General features: G+C 41.2%; 1 protein-coding gene across 8 annotated transcripts in view; it reads left to right on the forward strand.

Annotated features, from left to right (window-relative positions):
- LOC108408138 (von Hippel-Lindau disease tumor suppressor) overlaps positions 1 to 24197 on the forward strand; it is an 88787-nt gene that overhangs the window by 9391 nt on the left and 55199 nt on the right. For 2 of the 8 annotated variants that reach the window (XM_073231023.1, XM_073231024.1), the window contains exons 2-3: positions 366 to 419; positions 7185 to 7307. The exons of 1 other annotated variant lie outside the window; for it this stretch is intronic. In XM_073231023.1, the coding sequence (XP_073087124.1) occupies positions 366 to 419; positions 7185 to 7307 (177 nt within the window). Of the gene's footprint in view, positions 1 to 365; positions 420 to 7184; positions 7308 to 8569; positions 10918 to 11278; positions 12403 to 17946; positions 18364 to 24197 lie in introns of those variants that run through there. 5 more of the 8 variants (XM_073231025.1, XM_037000298.2, XM_017677917.3 and 2 more) reach the window with 5 other exon arrangements.

Genomic DNA, 24197 nt, shown 5'->3' on the forward strand with positions numbered 1-24197 from the left:
AGGTATTATTGATACACACTCTTAGGAATGTTTCACATGAAAAACAATGTTACTACATTCACCCATATTATCAAGTCCCCACCCATACCCCATTGCAGTCACTGTCCATCAGTGTAGTAAGATGCCACAGATCACTATTTGCCTAATCTGTGCTACCCTGACTTCTCTGTGACCCCCCACACCATGTGTACTAAAAATAATACCCCTCAATCCCCTTCTCCCTCCCCCACCCCTCGAGGCCCTTTGGTAACTGCTAGTCCTTTCTTGGGTTCTGTGAGTCTCCTGCTGTTTTGTTCCTTCACTTTTGCTTTGTTGTTATACTCCACATATGAGTGAAATCATTTGGTACTTTTCTTTCTCCACAGGGCTTATTTCACTGAGCATAATATCCTCAAGCTCCATCCATGTTGTTGCAAATGGTAGGATTTGTTTCTTTCTTATGGCTGCTCAGTATACCATTGTGTATATGTACCACATCTTCTTTATCCATTTGTCTACCAATGGACACAGGTTGCTTCCATATCTTGGCTATTGTAAATAGTGCTGCAATAAACCTAGGGGTGCATATGTCTTTTTGAATTTGAGAACTTGTATTCTTTAGGTAGTAAATTCCTAGGAGTGGGATACCCGGGTCAAATAGTATTTCTGTTTTTAGTTTTTTCAGGAAACTCCATCCTCCATATTGCTTTCCACAATGGTTGAACTAGCTTACATTCCCACCAGCAGTGGAGGGTTCCCCTTTCTCCGCATCCTCACCAGCATTGTTTGTTCTTAGTCTTTTGGATGCTGGCCATCCTAACTGGTGTGAGGTGATATCTCATTGTGTTTTTAATTTGCATTTCCCTGATGATTAGTGATGTGGAGCATCTTTTCATGTGCCTGTTGGCCATCTGAATTTCTTCTTTGGAGAATTGTCTTTTCATATCCTCTGCCCATTTTTTAATAGGGTTATTTGCTTTTTGGGTGTTGAGGAGTGTGAGTTCTTTATGTATTTTGGATGGTAACCCCTTGTTGGATATGTCGTTTATGAATATATTCTTCCATACTGTAGGATGCCTTTTTGTTCTGTTTATGGTGTCCTTTGCGTACAGAAGCTTTTTAGTTTGACATAGTCCCATGTGTTCCCTTGCTCGAAGAGATGCATTCAGGAAAAAGTTGCTCATGTTTATATTCAGGAGACTTTTGCCTCTGTTGTCTTCTAAGAGTTTTATGGTTTCATGACTTACATTCACGCCTTTGATCCATTTTGAGTTTACTTGTGTGTATAGAGTTAAACAGTAATCCAGTTTCATTCTCTTGCATGTAGCTGTCCAGTTTTGCCAACACCAGTTGTTGAAGAGGCTGTCATTTCCCCTTTGTATGTCCATAGCTCCTTTATTGTATATTAATTGACCACATATGGTTGGGTTTATATCTGGGCTCTCTAGTCTGTTCCATTGGTCTATGGTTCTGTTCTTGTGCCAGTACCAAATTGTCTTGATTATTGTGGCTTTGTAGTAGAGCTTGAAGTTGGGGAGCATAATCCACCCAGCTTTATTCTTCCTTCTCAGGATTGCTTTTGCTGTGTGGTTTTTTTGTGGTTCCATATGAATTTTAGAACAATTTGCTCTAGTTCAATGAGGAATGCTGTTAGAATTCTGATAGGAATTGCATTGAATCTGTAGATTGCTTTGGGCAGAATGGCCATTTTGACAATATTAATTCTTCCTAACCAAGAGCATGTGATGTGTTTGGTATCTTCTTTAATTTCTCTCATGAGTGTCTTATAGTTTTCAAAGTATAGGTCTTTCACTTCCTTGGTTAGTTTTATTCCTAGGTATTTTATTCTTTTTGATGCAATTGTGAATGGAATTGTTTTTCTGATTTCTCTTTCTGCTAGTTCGTCATTAGTGTATAGGAATGCGACAGATTTCTGTGTATTGATTTTGTATCCTGCAACTTTGCTGAATTCAGATATTAGTTCTAGTAGTTTTGGAGTGGATTCTTTAGGGTTTTTTTATGTACAATATCATGTCATCTGCAAACAGTGACAGTTTGATTTCTTCCTGACCAATCTGGATGCCTTTTATTTCTTTGTGTGGTCTGATTGCTGTGGCTAGGACCTCCAGTACTATGTTGAATAAAAGCAGGGAGAGTGGGCATCCTTGTCTTGTTTCTGATCTTAAGGGAAAGGCTTTCAACTTCTCGCTGTTAAGTATGATGTTGGCTGTGGGTTTGTCATATATGACCTTTATTATGTTGAGGTACTTGCCCTCTATACCCATGTTGTTGAGAGTTTTTATCATGAATGTATGTTGAATTTTGTCAAATGCTTTTTCAGCATCTATGGAGATGCTCATGTGGTTTTTGTCCTTTTTGTTGATGTGGTGGATGATGATGGATTTTCGAATGTTGTACCATCCTTGCATCCCTGAGATGAATCCCACTTGATCATGGTGTATGATCCTCTTGATATATTTTTGAATTCAGTTTGCTAATATTTTGTTGAGTATTTTTGTATCTGTGTTCATCACAGATATTGGTCTGTAATTTTCTTTTTTTGTGGTGTCTTTGGTATTAGAGTGCTGCTGGCCTCATGGAATGAGTTCGGAAGTATTCTCTCTCCTACTTTTTGGAAAACTTTAAGGAGGATGGATATTAGGTCAAAATTCAGCGGTGAAGCCATCTGGTCCAGGGTTTTTGTTAGATAGTTTTTTGATTACCAATTCAATTTTGTTGCTGGTAATTGGTCTGTTCAAATTTTCTGTTTCTTTCTGGGTCAGCCTTGGAAGGTTGTCCTTTTCTAGAAAGTTGTTCATTTCTTCTAGGTTATCATTTGTTAGCATATAATTTTTCACAGTGTTCTCTAATAATTCTTTGTATTTCTGTGGTGTCTGTAGTGATTTTTCCGTTCTCATTTCTGTTTCTGTTTATGTGTGTAGACTCTTTTTTCTTGATAAGTCTGGCTAGAGGTTTATCTATTTTGTTAATTTTCTCAAAGAACCGGCTCTTGCTTTCATTGATTCTTTTTATTGTTTTATTCTTCTTGATTTTTTATTTATGCTCTAATCTCTATTATATCTCTCCTTATACTGACTTTGGGCCTCATCTGTTCTTTTTCTAGTTTTGTTAATTGTGAGTTTAGACTGTTCATATGGGATTGTTCTTCTTTCCTGAGGTAGGCCTGTATTGTAATATACTTTCCTCTTAGCAAGGCCTTTGCTGCGTCCCACAGATTTTGCGGTGTTGAATTATTGTTGTCATTTTTCTCCATATATTGCTTGATCTCTGTTTTTATTTGGTCATTAATCCATTGGTTATTTAGAAGCATGTTGTAAAGCCTCTGTGTGTTTTTCATTTTCTTTGCCCAATTTATTTCTAGTTTCATACCTTTGTGGTCTGAAAAGCTGTTTGGTACAATTTCAATCTGTTTGAATTTACCGAGGCTCTTTTTATGGCCTAGTATATGATCTATTTTTGAAAATGTTCCATGGGCACTTAAGAAGTATGTGTATTCTGCTGCTTTTGGGTGTAGAGTTCTGTAAATGTCTGTTAGGTCCATCTGTTTTAATGTAGTGTTCAGTGCCTCTGTGTCCTTACTTATTTTCTGTCTGGTTGATCTGTCCTTTGGTGTGAGCGGAGTGTTGAAGTCTCCTAGAATGAATGCATTGCATTCTATTTCCCCTTTTAATTCTGTTAGTATTTGTTTCACATATGTAGGTGTTCCTGTGTTGGGTGCATAGATATTTATAATGGTTATATCCTCTTGTTGGATTGACTCCTTTATCATTATGTAATGTCCTTCTTTGTCTCTTGTGACTTTCTTTGTTTTGAAGTCTATTTGTCTGATAAAAGTACTGCAACTCCTGCTTTTTTCTCCCTATTAGTAACATGAAATATCTTTTTCCGTCCCTTCACTTTTAGTCTGTGTATGTCTTTGGGTTTGAAGTGAGTCTCTTGTAGGCAGCATATAGTTGGGTCTTGTTTTTTTATCCATTCAGTGACTCTATGTCTTTTGATTGGTGCATTCAGACCATTTACATTTAGGGTGATTATCAATAGGTGTGTACTTATTGCCATTGCAGGCTTTAGATTCGTGGTTGCCAAAGGTTCAAGGTTAATTTGCTTACTATCTAAGAGTCTAACTTAACTCATTTAGTATGCTATTACGAATACAATCTAAAGGTTCTTTTTTTTCTCCTCCTTTTTCTTCTTCCTCCATCTTTTATATATTAGGTATCATATTCTGTACTCTTTGTCTATCCCTTGATTGACTTTGGGGGTCGTTGATTTAATTTTGCATTTGCTCAGTAATTAACTGTTCTACTTTCTTTACTGTGGTTTTATTACCTCTGGTGACAGCTATTAAACCTTAGGAATACTTCCATCTGTAGCAGTACCTCTAAAATACACTGTAGAGATGGTTTGAATTCTCTCAGCTTTTGCTAATCTGGAAATTGTTTAATCTTTTCCTTCAAATTTAAATGATAATCTTTCAGATAGAGTATTCTTGGTTCGAGGCCCTTCTGCTTCATTGTGTTAAATATATCATGCCACTCCCTTCTGGCCTGTGAGATTTCTGCTGAGAAGTCTGATGATAGCCTGATGGACTTTCCTTTGTATGTGATCTTATTTCTCTCTCTGGCTGCTTTTAATAGTCTGTCCTTATCCTTGATCTTTGCCATTTTAATTTTTGTATGTCTTGTTGTTGTCTTCTTTGGGTCCCATCTGTTGGGAGATCTGTTCACCTCCATGGCCTGAGAGACTATCTCCTTCCTCAGATTGGGGACGTTTTCAGCAATTACCTCCTCAAAGATACTTTCTGTCTCTTTTTCTCTCTCTTCTTCTTCTGGTACCTCTATAAAATGAATATTGTTCTGTTTGGATTGGTCACACCATTCTCTCAATATTCTTTCAATCTTAGAGATCCTTTTTTCTCTCTGTGCCCCAGTCTCCCTGATTTCTATTTCATTTATTGTCTCCTCCACTGTATCTTATCTGCTTTTAAAACCTTCTATTGTATTTTTCATTTCTGATACTGTGTTCCATAATGATTGGATCTCCAGCGGGAATTCATTTCTGAGTTCTTGTATATTTTTCTGTACATCCATGAGCATATTTATGATTTGTATTTTGAATTCTCTTTCAGGAAGATTTATGAGATCGATTTCATTTGACTTTCTGGTGTATGTCTGATTTTGCTTTGTACCAGGTTCCTTTGACCTTTCATATTTGCATGTGGCGCCCTCTAGTGCCCAAAGGCTCTACTCTCTGGGGTTGTTCAGGCCCTGGAGCAAAGTCGGATGTCACAGAGGAGCGGTGTTGGTGCCTGGGGGAGGAAAGAGCTGTTTCCTGCTTCCCGGCTGCTATGTCTGTCTCCACTGCCAGAACCAGTGGGCCAAGCACACAGATATAAGCCTCTATGGTTTGCGTTTGTAACTGCTGTAGGCAGGACTTCCCTCTGGCTGGCCTGACATCAGGGCACGGTTTGCTGGTTTGCAAGCCAGTTGCAGGCTGGCCAGGAGGAATGCACAGCAGGCTGCATATCACGGTGGGGGGCCTTAGAGCTGCATAGCCAGCCAGGGGGCTGGAGCGCCTGAAGATGATGAAGGTTCCCAACCTGCTGGGCAGAGTGCACCTGGACCATTTTGTCTACCTGTCCTTTCCTGAGCAGTAAGCTCTGTGAAATCCTTGTCCCTTTATCAGCCCTCTTGCTGTTAGGAAGTCTCTCAGACTGCCTGCCTTTCTTTTGTCTCAGAGCAGCCAGATATGGATCCCTGTTTTCCACAAGTGATTGGAATCTCATCAGTCTCTCCAGGTATTCTGCCTGTCTTAGCTTTCCAACCCCCCTAATTAGTAGAGCACCATGCGATGTAGGTTTGTGCTCCCAGAGCAGGTCTCCAGGACTAGATGTTCAGCAGTCTCAGGCCTCCATTCCCTTCCCTCTCCGTTTTTCTTCCTCCCACCGGTGAGCTGGGGTAGGGGAAGGCTTGGGTCCCACTGGGTTACAGCTCTGGTATGTTACCCCTGTTCCACGAGGTCTTTTCTTTTCTCCAGGTGTGTGCAGTCTGGTGTAACCTTCTTTCCTGTTGCTCTTTCAGGATTAGTTGTATTAATTATATTTTCGTATTATATGCGGTTTTAGGAGGAGACCTCTGTCTCACCTCTCACACTGCTATCTTTAATCTCAATCACTCCTCATTTACTTTTACACCACACTTCCGCTAATATTAAATGAGAAAGAACACAGTTCTTCCAGGGATCAACATTTCTCTAGTTTCTGTTTTTAATCTAGGAAATTGTTCACACAATTTTGTTTTCTTCTTCTAATGCATCTGTGCCTGATTTGATATAAAACGTTTTTTAAGATTACTTACCATGTGAATATACTTAATGTCACTAAAGTATACAGTTAAAAATGGTCAAATCTTCAAGTAAGTTTATGCTGCAGGAAGACATGCTATATTCTGATATAGTCTCCTCCCTCCTTACACAGCATCTTAGACCTGGCGGTTTGCCTCCTTCCTCTCTTTCCCTCCTCCATCCCCCCGTTTTTTTGCATATCATCTATTTGCTTCTTAGATTCAGGTGTAATTTATATAAAATAAAATGGACAGATCTTAGGGTTTTATGAAACACCAGATCAAGTGTTAGAACAAGACTAAAACATTTCCATCACCTCAGAAAGTTCCCTCCTGCCTGTTTCTAGTCAGTCACCTCCCTCCCAAAGGCAACCACTATTGATTTTTCACACCATGATTTAGTTCCCTTTGTTCCTACAGAATTTACCCTTTTTCTGTCTGGCTTCATTCTCTCAATGTGATGTTTTTGCGCCTTGTTTTTTTAAGAGGCCCAAATTTGAGGAGTTGGTGATCTCTCTTCTAGTTTGCAGTGGTTGGTGTGTGATTTGTAATTCTCATACTTTGCTTTCCCCGTGTAGTAGCAGAAAGGGTGTGGGATTTGGAGTCTCAAATACATGATCTTCTGCGTACTGTCCCTGTTGGCCTTGAGCAAGTCACTTGGCTTTTTTAGACATTTTCTCATCTGTAATTGAGTCTCTTGTGAGGATTGAATCAGATAATATTGCTGGAAAGGCTTTGTATAATATTTAAGCAGGATGAGAGGCAAGTATTTCATTCAGTGTCAATCCTGGGAGATGAAGGAAGTAGGTTTGTGGCTAGTTAACCCTCTGTTTGTCTTAACAGGTCACCTTTGGCTCTTCCGTGACGCAGGGACATACGATGGGCTTCTAGTTAACCAAACTGAACTGTTTGTGCCATCTCTCAATGTTGATGGACAGCCTATTTTTGCCAACATCACTCTGCCAGGTACTAATGTTCCATAACTTTTTAAAAAGATAAGGCCATTGTAGTAAATAGAGGATAGACTGTTTGAAGAAGCCAAGCCCATACTGATTTTTGCCTAATGAGAGGCAAGATATCCAACTTTCTGTGTCCTATTCTCCACCATAAATAAAATAGAACTAATTTATTTGTATGCTCTATATTGAACAAAGATAAGGTATCTTAAAAGTTCTTTAGGATTGTCAGAGGCGGGCTAAATTAAAATACCTGATTAGAGAATTGTGAATGCATTTTGCTTCTATGTATGCTCTGGAGTCTCAGGAAAAGAACAAGGTGTAGAAAATGGGGTATTAATGATTTAATTACATGATTTCTAGTGTTGTATCTTTAAACGTTATTTAATGCAGTCAAGCTCACAGTGTCAGTCCGGTTAACAATAAAATCACCAAATTAATCCTTACTACATAGTTTACTGTTTGTTTAAAACTCAAATGATTTTATTAGGTTGGAGCCATAAAAAATGATGTTCTTGTTGGTTAATAAATAACATATACTTGCTGCTTCAGAAGGTTCAAACTAGTATGTATAAATATATCCTCTTTTAAGGAAATGGGTATACAAAAATAAATATTGATAAATTAAATGTAGTAAATTTTGCCTTATAGGATACCCTTAAAGAGTAAGTTCCTAGTGAGTTTAAAATATGATTTGGATTCTCCCAAAACCCAATTATATACTGTTTTGGTTATCTTCTTGTTGTGTAATAGCCATCCCCAAACTAACAACATCCCTTTTATTTGTTCTTAAGTGTGCAGTCTGGGCTGAGCTCAGTTAGTTTGGTGTGGCTTGCCTTCTGCTGGCAGGTGGGTGGGGGGCTGGGCCTCCCTCTCAGGGCCTGTCTCTCTTTCTGTGGTCTCTCCAGCAGGGAAGCTCAGAGCATAAAAGTGTAATTTGCCAGGGCTTCTTAAGGCTTAGGCCCAGAATGGCCACAGTGTCACTTCACAGTGCCACTTCACAGTGCCACTCACAAATTCAGTTAATTAAAACACATCACAGGCCCAGCGCGCACTCAAGGGGAAATTACTACACAAGGTCATGAGTACTGTGAAACATCCATTGGAACAATCACATGAAACACTGTGCTGTAACACTTGTACTCACTTTTTTTGCCCAAAGTGAGGGCCATCTGTAGTGAATGTAATTGCCGTGGTTGGCAAAGCCTGCTGCTCATCCCTTGTCCCAAGGCCTGAGTATGCTGCTGAGGATTTGGTTTTCTGCTCTTACAGTGTATACCCTGAAAGAGCGATGCCTCCAGGTTGTCCGGAGCCTAGTCAAGCCTGAGAATTATAGGAGACTGGACATCGTGAGATCACTCTACGAAGATCTGGAAGACCACCCAAATGTGAGGAAAGACCTGGAGCGGCTGACACAGGAGCATATTGAAAATCAACGGATGGAAGAGGAGAATGAGGGTTTTAATTGAAATTTGCACTCCTGAGTCTTAGTTTTTGATGGTACCGACTAGTCTTGATCTAGCTATAGGACTGGTCACTTATTCACGGTTTCAAGGTCTCATTCTTGGAGTGGAAATGCTCCATTGCTTAAAAGAAAGTTAACTGACTTAACTGGGTGTTGTGATATTGAGAGGCATATATCTCAGAATGTGATTTAATGCCAGCACCTTCTAGAAGTATTATCAAGGGAACATAGTTGCATTTTTGTCTCCAGGTAAGGAAAGTTTCTGTGTGAGGGCTTTTGTGTAATTAATTCAATGAGAATTGGCAGCATATTTTTACCTGTAAGCAGTAGCATCTGCTTTAAGTGCTGTATTTAAGTGCTGTATTGTGGTTGGTGGTATGTCCACCTTCCACTTTAAGACCAAGATGTCCTTGAGGCAGGGACATGTCTGTCTCCTCTCTGAGACCCCATTGCCTCACATGTTATGAGCCTTGAGTTAGTGTTTGTTGAATGAACAAACTAGTGGATACTTTGGTGGAAAGGGTTGGAGGTTTTGCCCTTTTTCGGGGGTGGGGGTGGAGACCTAAAATGTGTATAGTAAACAAATGTTTTAAGGGGAATCATTTTTATAGAAAGCACTTTTTATAATTTTCCAAGTTTTGTGCTTTGTTCTGTCTGCTGTTGGAGTGTTGTTTTATTTCTGTATCTAAACAAGGATTAGCTTTCTATAGTTACTGTGATAATAGCTGTTTTTTTTGAAACTTGACATCTGTACAGAAGGTAGGAGAATATAGCTGTCCTCTTGTTTAATTCTAGTATTAAGGAACTACTACTGTACTGTAAATGGGTTTTTGCCAAGTGGGGTTATTTCTCTTCTGTTTTGTAAATCCATGACATTTCTGATTGTTTTGGCATTTTTTTTTTTTTAATATGTTGTCCACCTTCACTCCATGTGGCTGGTGGTGATGGGGTGGTGGGGAGCCAAGCAGGGGAGCTGCTCACTGGCACATCCAGACTTGTGAGGCTGCCTGATTCAATATTTTTCATCAGCCAGTGTCTGGTGATGCTTTGCACCTGGCTGGAGGGGAGGCTGAAGCCTTTCAGCCTCTGGAAAGTTACTTCTAAGACAGGGTGGATTCAGAGAGCAGCCTGGAATGTTTCTTAGTTTTATAAATGCACAAATCCTTTCTTAGAGGCTAGACTTAAATTCATTAAGTCGTTCAGTACTTCTACTAGGCTTCCCTTTTTTGTAACTGATAATTTAAAGAAAACATCCCCACAACTGAGAAGATGTTGGTGAAGACAGAAAAGTAAAAGGAAGAAAAAAGATCACTATACATACACTACTTAAATACAGCCAGTAACTTACAGTTGAACTTCCAGCCTTTTTTACAACTGAGAAAATTTTGGTGAAGACAGAAAAGTAAAAGGAAGAAAAAAGATCACTATACATACACTACTTAAATACAGCCACTAACTAACAGTTGAACTTCCAACCTTTTTTATGGCATTTTTTGGTTGGTTTGGGTTTTACAAATTTGAGATCATTCTGAACATACACAGTTTTGTATTCTACTTCTTATTTACTTTTGTAACTTAAATTTATTTTTCCATGGTATTATAAGCTCTTTATAGACATTAGTAGTCTTAGAAATAATGATGGGAAATTTCTTGGCATCTTTAGTTCCTTATTCTGACCTTTGAGGACAATTTCTTGGCTTTGAAGTCAAAAGTGAATGAAACGCATCCCACGGGTTTCCCACAATACTTTTTTTCTTCTAATCTTATTCCCCTCTTGCGACATTCAGCAAATGAGTTGGCTTTTTTTTTTTTAAAGCATATCACAGTACTCATTCTAGAGTGACGCAACTCTAAATATCTAATTTTGTTGAGTTGTTGGGAAGGGAAGAAGAAATGCTTTTACAGAAGGCAGCTGTATGAGAGAGTTGGATGGGATGGAGGGTTTAAAGAAGTCTGATGATGCTGGATTAGTTCAATGTTGGTTTTATTATTATTTTTTTAACCTGTCTGTGTCAAAATGAGATTTCATGTTCTTGTTAAAACAGGCAGTTTGAGTACTCAGTTTTTTTGTGCTAGCTAAGGAAGATTGAAAACCTCTAGCATGGTATTTTTCATTTGAAATCTTATGAATGTATTAAACATTGCTCTTAAGAGACTGTGATGGTTCCTATTTTGAGTTTAAAAAAAGCTGTTGTCTAATACATTAAATGGTGCTAAGTAAAGAAAACAGGTAGGGTGTGTAATGGTGTTATTTCACCCAGGCTCTCCTCTCTTGGAGAGTTGTGAAACTTTATTTAAAGGCTTAAGGTGGGGAAGGGGTAGCAAGGACAAGCAACTAGTTTCATTCTCAGTCCCTTCTCCTTCCAACCCTGGATTTTTTAAAAACATTGTTTCTTTTAGCTTTATTTTTCTTGTGAAAATGAAAAATATCACTGTGAAAAAAATTACGCACTACATAAAAATGTTAAGAAAAGTATTCATGTTGTGAACAAAGATTTTGTTTTTCTTGAAAACAGAACAGGAGAAGATACACAGAATGCAGCTAAGCATATGGAAAGATGCTCCACATCATTTGTCATCAGGGAAATGCTAATTAAAACAATGAGGTACCACTACACATGTATCAGAATGCCCAAAATCTGAAACACTGACAACACCAAATGGTGACAAGGATGCAGAGCAACAGGTGCTGGTGGGAATGTAAAATGGCACAGCCACTTTTGAAGACAGTTTGGGAGTTTCTTATAAAACTAAACATACTCTTACCTACAGCAATTTTGCTCCTTGGTATTTACTCAAAGGAGTTGAAAATGCATTTTCAAAATCCTGCACATGGTTATTTCTAGCAGCTTTATTGGTAATTGCCAAAACTTGGAAGCAAGCAAGATGTCCTTCAGTAGGTGAATGGCTAAGTAAACTGTGGTACATCCAAACAGTAGGATATTATTCAGCACTAAAAAGGCATGAGCTAACAACCATGAAAAGACATGGAGGAAACTTTAATGCATATTGCTAAGTGAAAGAAGCCAATCCAAAAGGTCACAGTGTCTGATGCCAACTATATGACATTCTGGAAAAGGCACAGCTATGGAATGAAAGGTCAATGGTTGCCAGTGTTTTGGTGGGGGGATGGATGAATAGGCAAATCAGAGGAGTTTTTAGGGTAGTGGAATTGTTCTATATGATATTGTAATGGTAGATGTACATTATACATTTGAGCAAACCCATGGAATATACACCAAGATACCCCAAGAATGCAGCACTCCAGTTTGAAAAAGACAGATGCACCCCTATGTTTATCACTGCACTATTTACAATAGCCAAGATATAGAAGCAACCTAAATGTCCATCAGTAGATGAATGGATAAAGAATATGTGGTACATATACACAATGGAATATTACTCATCCATAAGAAAAAAACAGATCCTACCATTCGCAACAACATGGATGGAGCTAGAGGGTATTATGCTCAGTGAAATAAGCCGGGCGGAGAAAGACAAGTACCAAATGATTTCACTCATATGTGGAGGATAAGAACAAAAGAAAACTGAAGGAACAAAACAGCAGCAGAAGCACAGAACCGAAGAATGGACTAACAGTTACCAAAGGGAAAGGGACTGGGGAGGGATAAGGGCGGGAAAAAAAGAAAGGGGGCATTACGATTAACATGTATAGTGGAGGGGGCACGGGGAGGGCTGTGCAACACAGAGAAGACAAGTAGTGATTTTACAGCATCTTACTATGTTGATGGACAGTGACTGTGAAGGGGTATGTGGGGGGGACTTGGTGAAGGGGGGAGCCTAGTAAACATAATGTCCTTCATGTAAATGTAGATTAATGATACCAAAATAAAATTAAAAAAAAAATACACCAAGAGCAAGCCCTAAGGTAACTGGGTCATTATGATGTGTTAGTGTAAGTTCCTTAAGTACAGCAAATGTACCACCCAGATGGGGAGTGTTGATAGTGGGGAGACTGTGCATGTGTAGGGGCAGGGGGCTTATGGAAAGTCCCTGTACCTTCCTCAGTTATTCTGTGAACCTAAAATTGCTCTATAAAATGAGGTCTATTTTTAAAAAACTGAAAAGTCTAAGTGGTTAATGTTTTACCAGTAATATATATTTAAAAGGTAATAAAAGAACAGAGCCCTGGGCTAGAAATCCACACACTCAGGAAATGAAATAGACGTCAGCATTTTGCATTCTTGATACATGAACACCAGTGTGAACTTTACAGGTGCTTTCATGCTAGGTTGCTGTCCCACCCTTAATTACGGCAGTCCTGCTCTTTGCTAGTCACTGGGATACCCCATCATAATATTTCCTCTTTCTAGTGGCAGACCTAAACTCCTTGCCCCCACAAGACATTTCCTTGGGGCTCCCCCTTCACACATGCCCAGTAATCCACTGGAAGAGCCCAGGAAAATTAGGTACACTTGTGATTGTAATAAAAAAGATTGGACAATAGTGCTGGGTATATAACAGAAACCCACAAAACTTGTTTCAGAATTTGGAACATGAAACCTCAGGGAAGAATAAGCTCAACACACAAAAAGCATATGCTCTCTCCCTCTTTAGGTGGAAAACACAAAAGATGGTTTTGTTCCAGTTGGGAGAAGTTTGAGTCCTGGAGGACTGGGGCTGGCCCCATCAGTGTTAATAACAAAGCTAAGATTACTGAAGGACCCAGAGGTAACTGTAATGAACCATTTTATCTCCAGGTAAATTGAAGGAGAGTTAAATTGGGCAAAGGATAGCTTAGCAGCAATTTGCTTGATAGGGAATGGCGTGAGATGCCATTCTTTGCTTGTAGGAGGGTGATCACTTACCTAGGTCCAACACTAGAATGTTGAAAACATTCATGTAGCAATCCAGTGCTCAGGGGCCTCAGTGGGAACTAAAGGTGAAGGTTATTCAAGCAGGTCAGGATGAATCTGTGCTGGGAGCCACTGTACAGACTAGTGGGGGATTGTGAGGATGGTTTGGGGTGCCCCTGGGGCAGTAGTTTTCCAAATACTGGTTCACAGTTTCCCTTGATAGACTTTAGGATCTGTCCTACTCTTATGAGAAAGCAGACCCCTCTGGAACAGACCCCAATACTGGAAAAAAATGTATATTGAAAGATTGCCAAATAAAGTATGGTCCCCTAAACAAGCCATTAAAAAGGAAAAGAGAAATGCTTATTTATCGACATGAAAATCTATTTACTGAAAAAATTTACAGAAATTGTGTTCTAAAAAATTTTATGTTTAAAAAATTTTATAGCGGTCTAAAAAGTGAAATACATACTCCAAAATATCAATAGCGGGGTCCTCAAGATTGAGACTATGGGAAGGTGTTCATTTTTTTTCTGTGGATAATATAAAATTATAGAAAAAATAGAAAATTTCAATGTCTTTGTGGATAAAAGAAAAAATATATATCGAGCTCTGCCCGTTTCCTGGCACAGGGCCCATGAAACCCTTGTAAATTCCTAAGTGTTAAGAGCACTGAAAGTATCTTTTGTTCTAGTGAAGCGACTCTAGATAGGCTCCAGGATAGCTCTTGCGTGGGGGCTGGCCACCAGAAAGACCAAGCCGTTATTAGAAGCTTGGGATTTTCAGCTCTGCCCCACCCCAGAAAGAGGAGAGGGGCTGAAAATGGAGTTAATGATCTATCACTGATTAAGTAATGAAGCTTCCATAAAATCCCAGTAATAAGGGGTTCAGGCAACTTCCAGGTGGGTGAACACATCCACACCGGGAAGGTGGCACACCCCAATACCCCAATGCATCAGAAGCACCTGCATTCTGGACTCTCCCAGACCTCACCCTATGTATCCCTTCACCTGGCCATTCATCTGCATCCTTCATCATATCCTTTTTTTTTATTAAGGTATCATTTATATAAACTCTTACGAAGGTTTCAGATGAAAAACATTGTGGTTACTACATTCACCTATATTACCAAGTCCCCCCCCATACCCCATTGAAGTCACTGTTCATCAGTGTAGTAAGATGCCACAGTCACTACCTGTCTTCTCTGAGCTGTACTGCCTTCCCCATGACTCCCCAACACCATGTGTGCCAATCATTTTTGTCATGTCCTTTTAAAAACCATCAATGTAAGTTAGTGTTTCCTTGAGTTCCGCGAGCTGCTTTAGCAAATTGATTGAACCCAAGGAGGGCGTCCTGGGAACCTTCAGTGATTTGTAGCCAAGTCAAGCAGATTAACTGGGGACCTACTACTTGCAGTTGGCATCTGAAATGGGATGGGAGCAGTCTCGAGGAACTGAGTCCTTAGCCTGTCTCCATATAGACTGTTAGAATTAAGTCATGCTGTAGGACATCCTGGTGGTGTCACAGAGGATTGCTTGTGGGGAGAAACCTCCCACACATTTGGTGACTAGAAAAGTCAGAAAGTTTTCTTTGTAAAAGTAAAGGAGAAACAGGAGAAGGGAGAACTGGTTTTTTTTCCTGCACAGGAAGGACCTGGGGCTTTTCTTAATTGATTCTCTCTCTTATTTTTCACAATGATCACATACTATTGATACAGGGACCATGGGCTTAGACAGAGTAGAGTGAGGGCCTCTGGAAAAAACAAAGCAAGATAATCCATTGTGGGATTTGCTTTGGCCTGCTGGGGGGCCCAGCTTGTTTTTCTGACTTTACCCAGGTGCTGCTTTTCTTCCTCCAGCCCTAAACAAATGATTTGCAACCTGGACAATGTAGCAAGCAAGCCCAAAACAACCTATTAAAAACAGGAAGGATTCCATCTTGAAAATAAGATTACATTTTAAAACCCAGTTAGTTAAAAAGTAAGTTTCTTAACATACTCCTTAAGAAACAGACAATAATAAGTCAGCCTACCTTGGGAGCAAAGCAGGCAGCCTTAAGTGATATGCTCCCAGACCACGAAGCTACTATCCTGGGAGGAAATCAGAGCAGTACATTTCTTATAAATAGCCAAGAAGATTAATAAGAAACGTAATATCTCTTCAAAGATAAATATTTTGGGATCACTTTGCATGTGTGCATCCCTAGCCCTTTGTCTCAACCACCTATAAAACCCCTAGACAATGCACCACCCTGGGGCTCTCTTGTTCCCTCCTTGCATGAACCAGAGCTCTGTTCTCTCACTTTATCTCTAAATAAAAGCCTCTGCCTTGCTCTCCTACCTTGAGTGTTTGGGAAGTTCATTCTTCAACTCAGCGCACAAGAACCCCAGCATCACATTCAGAAAAAGCAATAAAGGTATTTTTATTAGAAAAGAAAAAATGTGTACAAAGTACACAGAGAAGCTTTGTTACTGTTTTTTTCTGTTTCATCAGTCTTCCATCATGCCCCTACTTCATGGTAAAACACTTGTTCTCAGCTCTGCTTACACATATTAGAGTCACCTCAGAAGCTTTTTTAAATGTCAGCACCTAAGTCTCACCCCAACTGTATCTGGATTTCTAGAGGTAGGGCTAGGCATGTATAGTTTTTAAAAATCTCCCTAGATAATTCTGATATGCAACCAGAATTGCAAACCACTGATTGTAACTTCAAGGGATTTAAGTGTGAATAGGTCAAAATGGCATGGAGTTGCATAAAAGCAGTCCTTTACTGGGCTCAGTACTTTACCATTTATCCCAAGCATTTAGGCGTCCTTTTAAGCTTCATAGCATCCTTCAAAGTATTGGATCAGGATACCCAACTGATAAAAAGCTGTGAACTTGCTCAAGGATAAAGAGCCAGACAGTGCTGAAATAGGAGTCATTCCTTGATAGGACTCTAAGGCTGGTGGGCACTTTCTTTTCTTTTTTTAATGAGTTTGATGTCCTTTATTCAAGGAAAAATAATCCATGGATTGGGGGAATGCTGTGCCTCACATGGAGTGGAGCAATGGCCCACTCCAATATGATCAATGGCAGCTTCTATTTTTTAAGAACATTCTCTGTGCAGGGAAGACCTTGTAGTAGTTCTGTATGAGCTGTATTAATTGATTTAATCCACTTCCCTCACAACTCTAAGCAGTAGGAATGATTAGTCCCATTTTACAGGTATGGAAAGCAAGGCTCGAGAAGTGAAATGGGTTGTGCTGGGTTACAAAGCCTGTTGCTGGTGTAACTAGAACTTGGCCCCAGGACTTCTCACTTTCATTTCAGGTTCCTCCTCCTGCAGTCATACCCCATAGCTGATGTTTATAGCTGCAAAGTGTTACTCTGTTTGTTCACATGCCCTTGATGATATTGCTTAACCTCTTGGAAACTATTTACTTCTGTGCACAAAGGGGATAATATCCATAGCATAAACTTTTGACAATTACATAAAATGATTTATGAAAAGCACATTGTAGGTGTAGAGAAAAGTTACTATAATAAAGAGGCAGTTTATAGCCAGTGGTCAGACTGCTTGCATTCAAATCTCAGCTCTGCCACTTTATTACCTGTATGATTTAGGCAAGTTATTTAACCTCTTTGTACCTCAGTTTCCTCATCTGCAGAATGGGGGTAATAACCACACCTACCCCATAGGGTCATTGTGAGGAGTAGGTAAAATGCCCTAGGTGAAGTCTGCACATTGTAAATGCCCAGTAAATACTAGCCATTATAAGTTCCCCATCTACCTTGTTTCATAAGTCAGTTGGCCCTGAATTCACTGTTACAATGCTTTCCCCAGTAATACTTATTGCCTTCTAAGATAATGAATAGTGCAATTCACCACCCCACTCCCTTTCATCATACTGTGCTTCTATTCTCTTACATTACCTATTACCTTCTATAGTGCTAAGTTTTTTGTTTATTTAGTATTTTTTTTGCTTGTTGTCTATCTCCCTGCAGGGCAGAGACTTTATCCTTTTATCTTTGGAGGAATCCCCAGCACCTGGGATAGTGCCTGGCACATAGTAGCTGCTCAATAAATATTAGCCATTATGATAAATTTTATCTTGGCTACCCTATTTAATACAGAGTCCTCCCTCTGCTCTCTCTGAATTCCTAATTCCCCTGAGCCAACTTCTTCCTTTTTTTGCAATAGTACTTATTACCTTTTAACGTACTATGTAACTTATTAGTTATTTTTATTTATTGCCAGTTCCACTTCTCCCCCATCCAGATTGTAAGTCCCATGAAAACAAGGACTTTTATAGGTTTTCCCTGGTTGTGTTTCTCCAGCACCTAGTATGTAATTATACGAATTATATGTAATGGAGAGCCCAGAGGGCCAGAAATGGAGTCAGAAGGCTTCGTGGGTCCGCTACTGCATTCTGTGTGGCATTAAACGTGTACCTCCTCCTCTCTGGACCTTAGTTGCCCCTCCCAGACCCGACTCTCCCGGTTTTGCAGCCATTGGGTCTAGCCGGCGGGGCGTCGCCTCGCTCCGGGTGGCCGCTGGGGGGCAGTCGTGCCCTGAGCCCGGCCCCGCCCACTTCCTGGTGGCCAGGCGGCCACGGGTAGAGAAGCCGAGATCTCGCGCGTCTGACTCAGTTCCCCGCACGCCTGACCCAGTGCCCGCGCGCCTGCCAGTCGGCCTTCCAAGCCCAGCCATGTCCTGCTACATCTATCAGCTGCCCTCCTGGGTGCTGGACGACCTGTGCCGCAACATGGACACGCTCAGCGAGTGGGACTGGATGCAGTTCGGTGAGTGGGTTCCCATAGCAACCCCGAGAGGGCGGGCAGCTAAGTCCGCTCGCGCCTGTTGCGGTGCATCCTGACCGAGCGCTCTCCGGGAACCGGGCCTCGCTGTGTGCTCTAGGGCAGGCTGCTGCCCTCTCTGGACCCCAGTGTTATCTGGAAGGTGTTATGTTATATTTGACGATTTCGGCAGTCAGTCAGCCTGTTACTAAGTAATGACTGGCTCGTCTTTGCTGTTCACAGTAAAGCTTATAATAGCTATGAGTAGTTACTGTGTGCTAGGCTTTGATGTAAGCAAGCACTTGACACGGATTATGCTCTTAATTCCCGCATCAGTCTATAAAGGGCGTATTTCTCCTACCCCATTTTACAAACGAGGAAATGGATTGAGAGGTAAAGGGACTTGCCCCGTGGGGCCCTGGTGTTGCTAAACGGCAGAGTAGGATTTGAGTGGACCCCGTGTCTGGCTTCACCAAGGAGGACACTCACTCCTTGCTGTGTTTTGTGTGTTTGCGCCTGAAAATCCTCTGAGAGGTCATGGTGTCCAAGGGGAGGCTGCGCACATGGTGGTCAGGTCCCCAGAGGTCGGCCTTCCAGGCTCTACCACCTCACAGCAGGTGACTTTGGACGAGTTACTTAACCTCTCTGAGCCTCAGTTTCGTAATCTGTAAACTGGGGGTTGTTTGTGAAGAAGGAAAATTATATAAAAGGCACCTACCTGACACCTCAGTGTCTGAGATTATTGTATGTAATAAGGAAGTGTTAACGGTTATCATTCTTATTTATCTTTTAGGTCAGTGTAACTATTTACACTTACTTTAGAAAAAAATATATTTTATTTAAAATTCAGATTATGATATTTACTATTTATACAAGAATATATAATCTGTGTGTACAATTGAAAGAATAATAATTAAATGAACATGTGTATGTTATCCATACAGTTTGAGCAAATAATAATGTATTTTAACTTAGTGGTTCTCAGCCAGGGGTGATTTTGCCCCCTGGGGAACACTTGACAATGTCTGGAGATGTTTTTGGTTGTCACAACGTAGGGGATGCAGTAGGTAGAAGCCAGGGATGTTGCTAAAATCCTACACTGCACAGGACAGCCCCCTCCACAAAAAATTATCCCACCCAAAGTGTCAATAGTGCCAAGGTTCAGAAACCCTGTTTTAAACCAATAACAAAAATAATACTTTTGTTGCAAAATACAGTGGGAAACAAAGATTAGCTCAAAGTTTACCACTCAAGGATAACCATTTTTAATATTAGGATGCCAATAGTAGTGACATCAGCTAACATTTATTGGCATTTTACCATGTGCCAACAGAATGTCATGTGTTTTATGCCTTCTAGTCTTTTTTTCTAATCATAGTTATTTATATTTTTATATTTTTCAGAAACATCGTTTTGTACCTTCTAATAGCCTGTTTTTTTCACTTAAAATATATCACACTTATTTCTCCTTGCCAAGCAATTATAGGAACAAAGATTTAGGTTTTTATTTCCAATGTGTATTTTTAACTATCTTTAATGGACAAAGTAACAAAGGCACTAGGTTAGATGATGTAAATAATACACCTGGGATAGAGAGGAAGCTAAATAGCTTTATCCTTCCTGGTCCTCAGCCTACCTCCTAGAAGCAGTCACTCGTATGATGTCACCTCTGAGAATGTCTATTGCCACCTGATTTTCTAGACTGCACTGTGTTCCTTTGCTTGGGTGATCTGTGATTTAAATACTTTAAATGTTTCTTGGGCAGTGGACAAACTTTGGGTAAGAGATCCTCTCTGGCTTTTTCCATGTTGGCCTCAGTTGTGAACACCAGAACAACCTCTGTTCCTAGGATATTAATTTAGAAGGCACACCCATAATTTCTTTTTTTAAGCAGCTTATTGAGATAAAGTTCACATATAAAATTCACGCATTTACAGTGTACAGTTCAGTGACATTTAGTATTATGCAGAGTTGTACATCCATCTCCACAATCAATCTTAGAGCATTTTCATGATCCCCTAAAGAAACTCTGTGTCCCTTAACTGTCACACCCAACTCTTGCACACACACCTCTCCTTTTCTCCAGCTTTAGGCATTACCTATTCTGGACATTTCATAGACATGGAATGATGGTGACTTTGTGGTCCTTTGTGAGTGACTTCTTGTGTTTAGCTTGTGTTCAAGACTCATCCATGTTGTAGCATGTGTCAGTGCTTAATTTCTTTTTATTACTGAATAATATTTCATAGTGTGGTTGTGCCACATTTTACTTATCCATTCATCAGTTGATGGGTATTTGGTGCTTCACACTTTTCAGCTGTTTTCAGTAGTGCTTCTGCACACAGTTGTGTACAGGTTTTTGTATGAATGCATGTTTTCATTTCCGTTGGGTAGATGCTTAGGAGTGGAATCACTGAGTCATATGGCAATTCTATATTTAACATTTTGAGGAACTGCCACACTATTTCCAAAGTGGCTGCACCATTTTGCGTGCCTATCAGCAGTATATGAGGGTTCTGATTTTTCCACATCCTGTCCAGTACTAATTGTTACCTTTTGAGTCCAGCCATCTGAGCAGGTGTGAAGTGGTATCTCATTTTGATTTGCATTTCCTAATGACTAATGATGTTGAGCATCTTTGGATGGTTTGTATGTCCTCTTTGGAGAATACCTCTGACTTTTAGGCCTCGGAAGCACCAGAATTGCTCAGTGCTCTCACATGCTTCCCATTGTCCAAACACCTCGCCAAGCCTGCCTCATATGGCACAATCTGAACCCCCCTGATTTCTGACCTCCCATCCTCCCACACCCCCTCTTGCTCACCCTGCTCTAGCCACACTGGCCTCCTCAGTCCAGGCTCAGGGCCTTCACACTTTGCTCTGGGACAGTCTTCCCTCTGTGTTCCCCATGGCTGGTTTTCTAGTCTCTTGCTGCTGGAACAAATTACCACAAATTTAATGGCTTAAAGACAGCACAGACTTATCACGTTACAGTTCAGAAGATCAGAAGTGGTAAAGTCCAGGTGTCAGCAGGGCTGCATTCATTCTAAAGACTCTACGGGAGAATCCATTTCCTTGCCTTTACCAGGTTCTAGAGGTTGCCCACATTCCTAGGCTCCCCCCTCCACCTTCAAAACCAACAGTGTAGCGTCTTGCAGTCTCTCTCTTTGACCTCTGCTGCTGTCATCTTATCTTCTCTGACTCTGACACCCCTGCCTCCTCTTACAAAGACCCTTGTGATTACATTGGGCCCTCTCAGATCATCCAGGATAATCTTATCTCAAAACCTTTACTGTAATCCCATCTGCAAAGTCCCTTGTGTCAAGGAAGATGCCGTATTCACAGGTTTTGGGGTTTAGGACACTGACATGTTTGGTGGTGCTGTGGTCCTTCAGGTCTCAGTTCATACGTCACCTTGTTTGAGATTCCCACCCTGCCCCCATTGTTACTCTGTCCTGTCACTGTGTTTTATTTCCTTTATTCCCCTTAACGTGCTTTGACATTACATTGTTCTTACTTCTTTACACCTGTCTCTCCCCTAGAGTGTAAGCACCAGCAGGGCAGGGACCTCACCCTCCAGGCCGCTCCTATACCCAAAGCCTAGGACAGTGCCTGGCCAGTGGGCACCCAGTGACTTGAATAACCAGCTGAAGGATATAGGAAGGGTGAGGACATGGGGCATGTTCACTTCTTGCCCCACAAAGACAGCTTTGAGCCCAGCTCTCCATGCTGGGTTGGGCATCCCTGGGCTGGGAGCCAGTCATGCTCTGCAGTTACCTGGTCCTTGCTAAGTCATGGTGGGCTCCAGTTTCCTCTTCAACAGAATGAGTAATTGCAGTTGTCCTTCTAGTCCTAAACAGTCTTGGCTTCTAGAAGTCATTTTAGAAATGATAGCCCTTTAGTGCTGGGGAATAGTACTGGGGAATAGGGATGGGAAGATCCTCAAAGTGATTCAGAAAATCACACAGCCACAATTATGCACACTCTTTGGATTTGACAGTTGTAGGTGGATTATGTGGCTGCCTTCTTCTTAGGTCCCTGTGATTGCACCTGCATCCATTTTTACCCTTGGGGGAAATCAGGCTTCTTACAGTGTCACCCACCCTAGGTGTATTCCAAGGGGCCCGGGAACAGGGGTTCCTTTGTTGGACTGCTCCCTGTCTTGCTCACTCATGCATGTGCCAACGTTTGCACATAGCCATGCTTTGTCCCTGTCCCACTGAGTGACTTTGGGCAAGTTGACTGCCTCTCTCTCTGAGCTTTTAGTTTCTTGTTTGTAAAATGTGGATGAGTTGCTGAGAGGCTTAGGGGACAGGATGGTGGGGAAGGTCCTTAGCTCTTTCCCCTTCTTTTAGCCAGGGAGGAGTCCCATTAGTTCTGACAAGGGGCTTTGGACCCTAGGTGGATCATTTCAGGGGTCTGTGCTCTGCTCCACAGGGCTTTAATGATGGGCAAGGTTTTTGCTACATCAGGTTAACTCCTGCAGGATTCAGGAGCTCAGACCTGGAAGAATGGTCTCCACATGGTGTGAGCCAATAAGGATTAAAAACAGGGTACAAATGGTTTAACAATTACAGCTAATATTTATATCACATTTACTGTGTGCCAGGCATTATTCCAAGTGCTTCTATACATATAACTAATTGAATCCTTGAAACAACCTCTGAGGCAGGTGCTGCTGTTATACTTGTTTGCAGATGACTGAGGCACAGGGAGGGTATAGGGCCTTCCCCAAGCACACAGCAAATAAGTAGCAGACATAGGATTTGAAACTCCAAATCCAAAGTCTGGGCCCTGAACCACCATGGTACTGGCCTGCTGACATAAGCTATATTTTTGTGTTTCTAGAAAAGTCTCAAGATTAGAAGCAAAAGTATAATCAGTACTTTTCTTGGTCTTCCAAGTGGGATGATCATGGGGCCTTGAGTTTTCCCATTTTCCACATGTTCTGTAATGACCCAGGTTACTTGCGTGTGTTGAGAAAAGAGCTGAGGACTTAGCAGGGCCCCCTCAACAGTGACTCATACCCTCAAGATCTCTATCTTGTCTTGACCCTGTTTTAAGGGTCTGGTTAAATGCTGATCGGTCAAGACCTTAAGATAAGTCACTTTCATGGAGCTTAAATGTGCAAACTGCAATCAGGTCTCAGAGTTTAATTCCTATTTCTCTGCATCGTCTGTGCGGAAAGTGCAACCGGTGGAGGGAAGGGGCTGCACCTGGTTCTTGCTGCCTTGGAGCACGAGGGTCAGCCCTGGGTTTCTGTTTCTCCCATTGTATCATGCTGCCTCCCAAATGGAAGGTGGACTCATGAGCAGTAGCTTTGTGTGCAGAGAAGGGGTGTGGGGGAGGTGTTCCTTCCTCTTCTCTCTGCTGCTGGAAGCAGCCTCTGGCCCTGCTGACATCACTTCCCATTGACCAGGAATCTGGCCTGGGGTTTCCAGTGACTAAAGTTGCAACTTTCTGTACCTAACAGTGCAACTTCTCCCAGAGACTCTCTCTCTGCTGAAGGCTGTCACAACCTTCCCCATTCCTCCAGACGGGAGGGGGTTTGTGCAGTTGGGATCACTATCACTCCCTGGCTCTGAGGTTTTCCTTGGTGTCCCTGGCTCTTAGGATAAAGTCCAAACTCTGTATCCTGGCATTCTAGGCCCTTCATATATAGTTCTGAGCTTCATCTCTTGCCTCCCTTTCCCCACTCAGTTCACTTATGTTTGTCGTTTGCAAGCAGAAAAGCTCCATGGGCTTCTGGTTTACTGGCCGTAGTATCTCCAGAGCCTGTCAGTTGTGGAGCACAGTTGTGCTCAGTAATATTTTGTTGAATGTTAATGACCTGACTATGAA

The sequence above is a fragment of the Manis javanica genome, chromosome 3, assembly GCF_040802235.1.
Source record: "Manis javanica isolate MJ-LG chromosome 3, MJ_LKY, whole genome shotgun sequence".
Classification (NCBI taxonomy): Eukaryota; Metazoa; Chordata; class Mammalia; order Pholidota; family Manidae; genus Manis; species Manis javanica.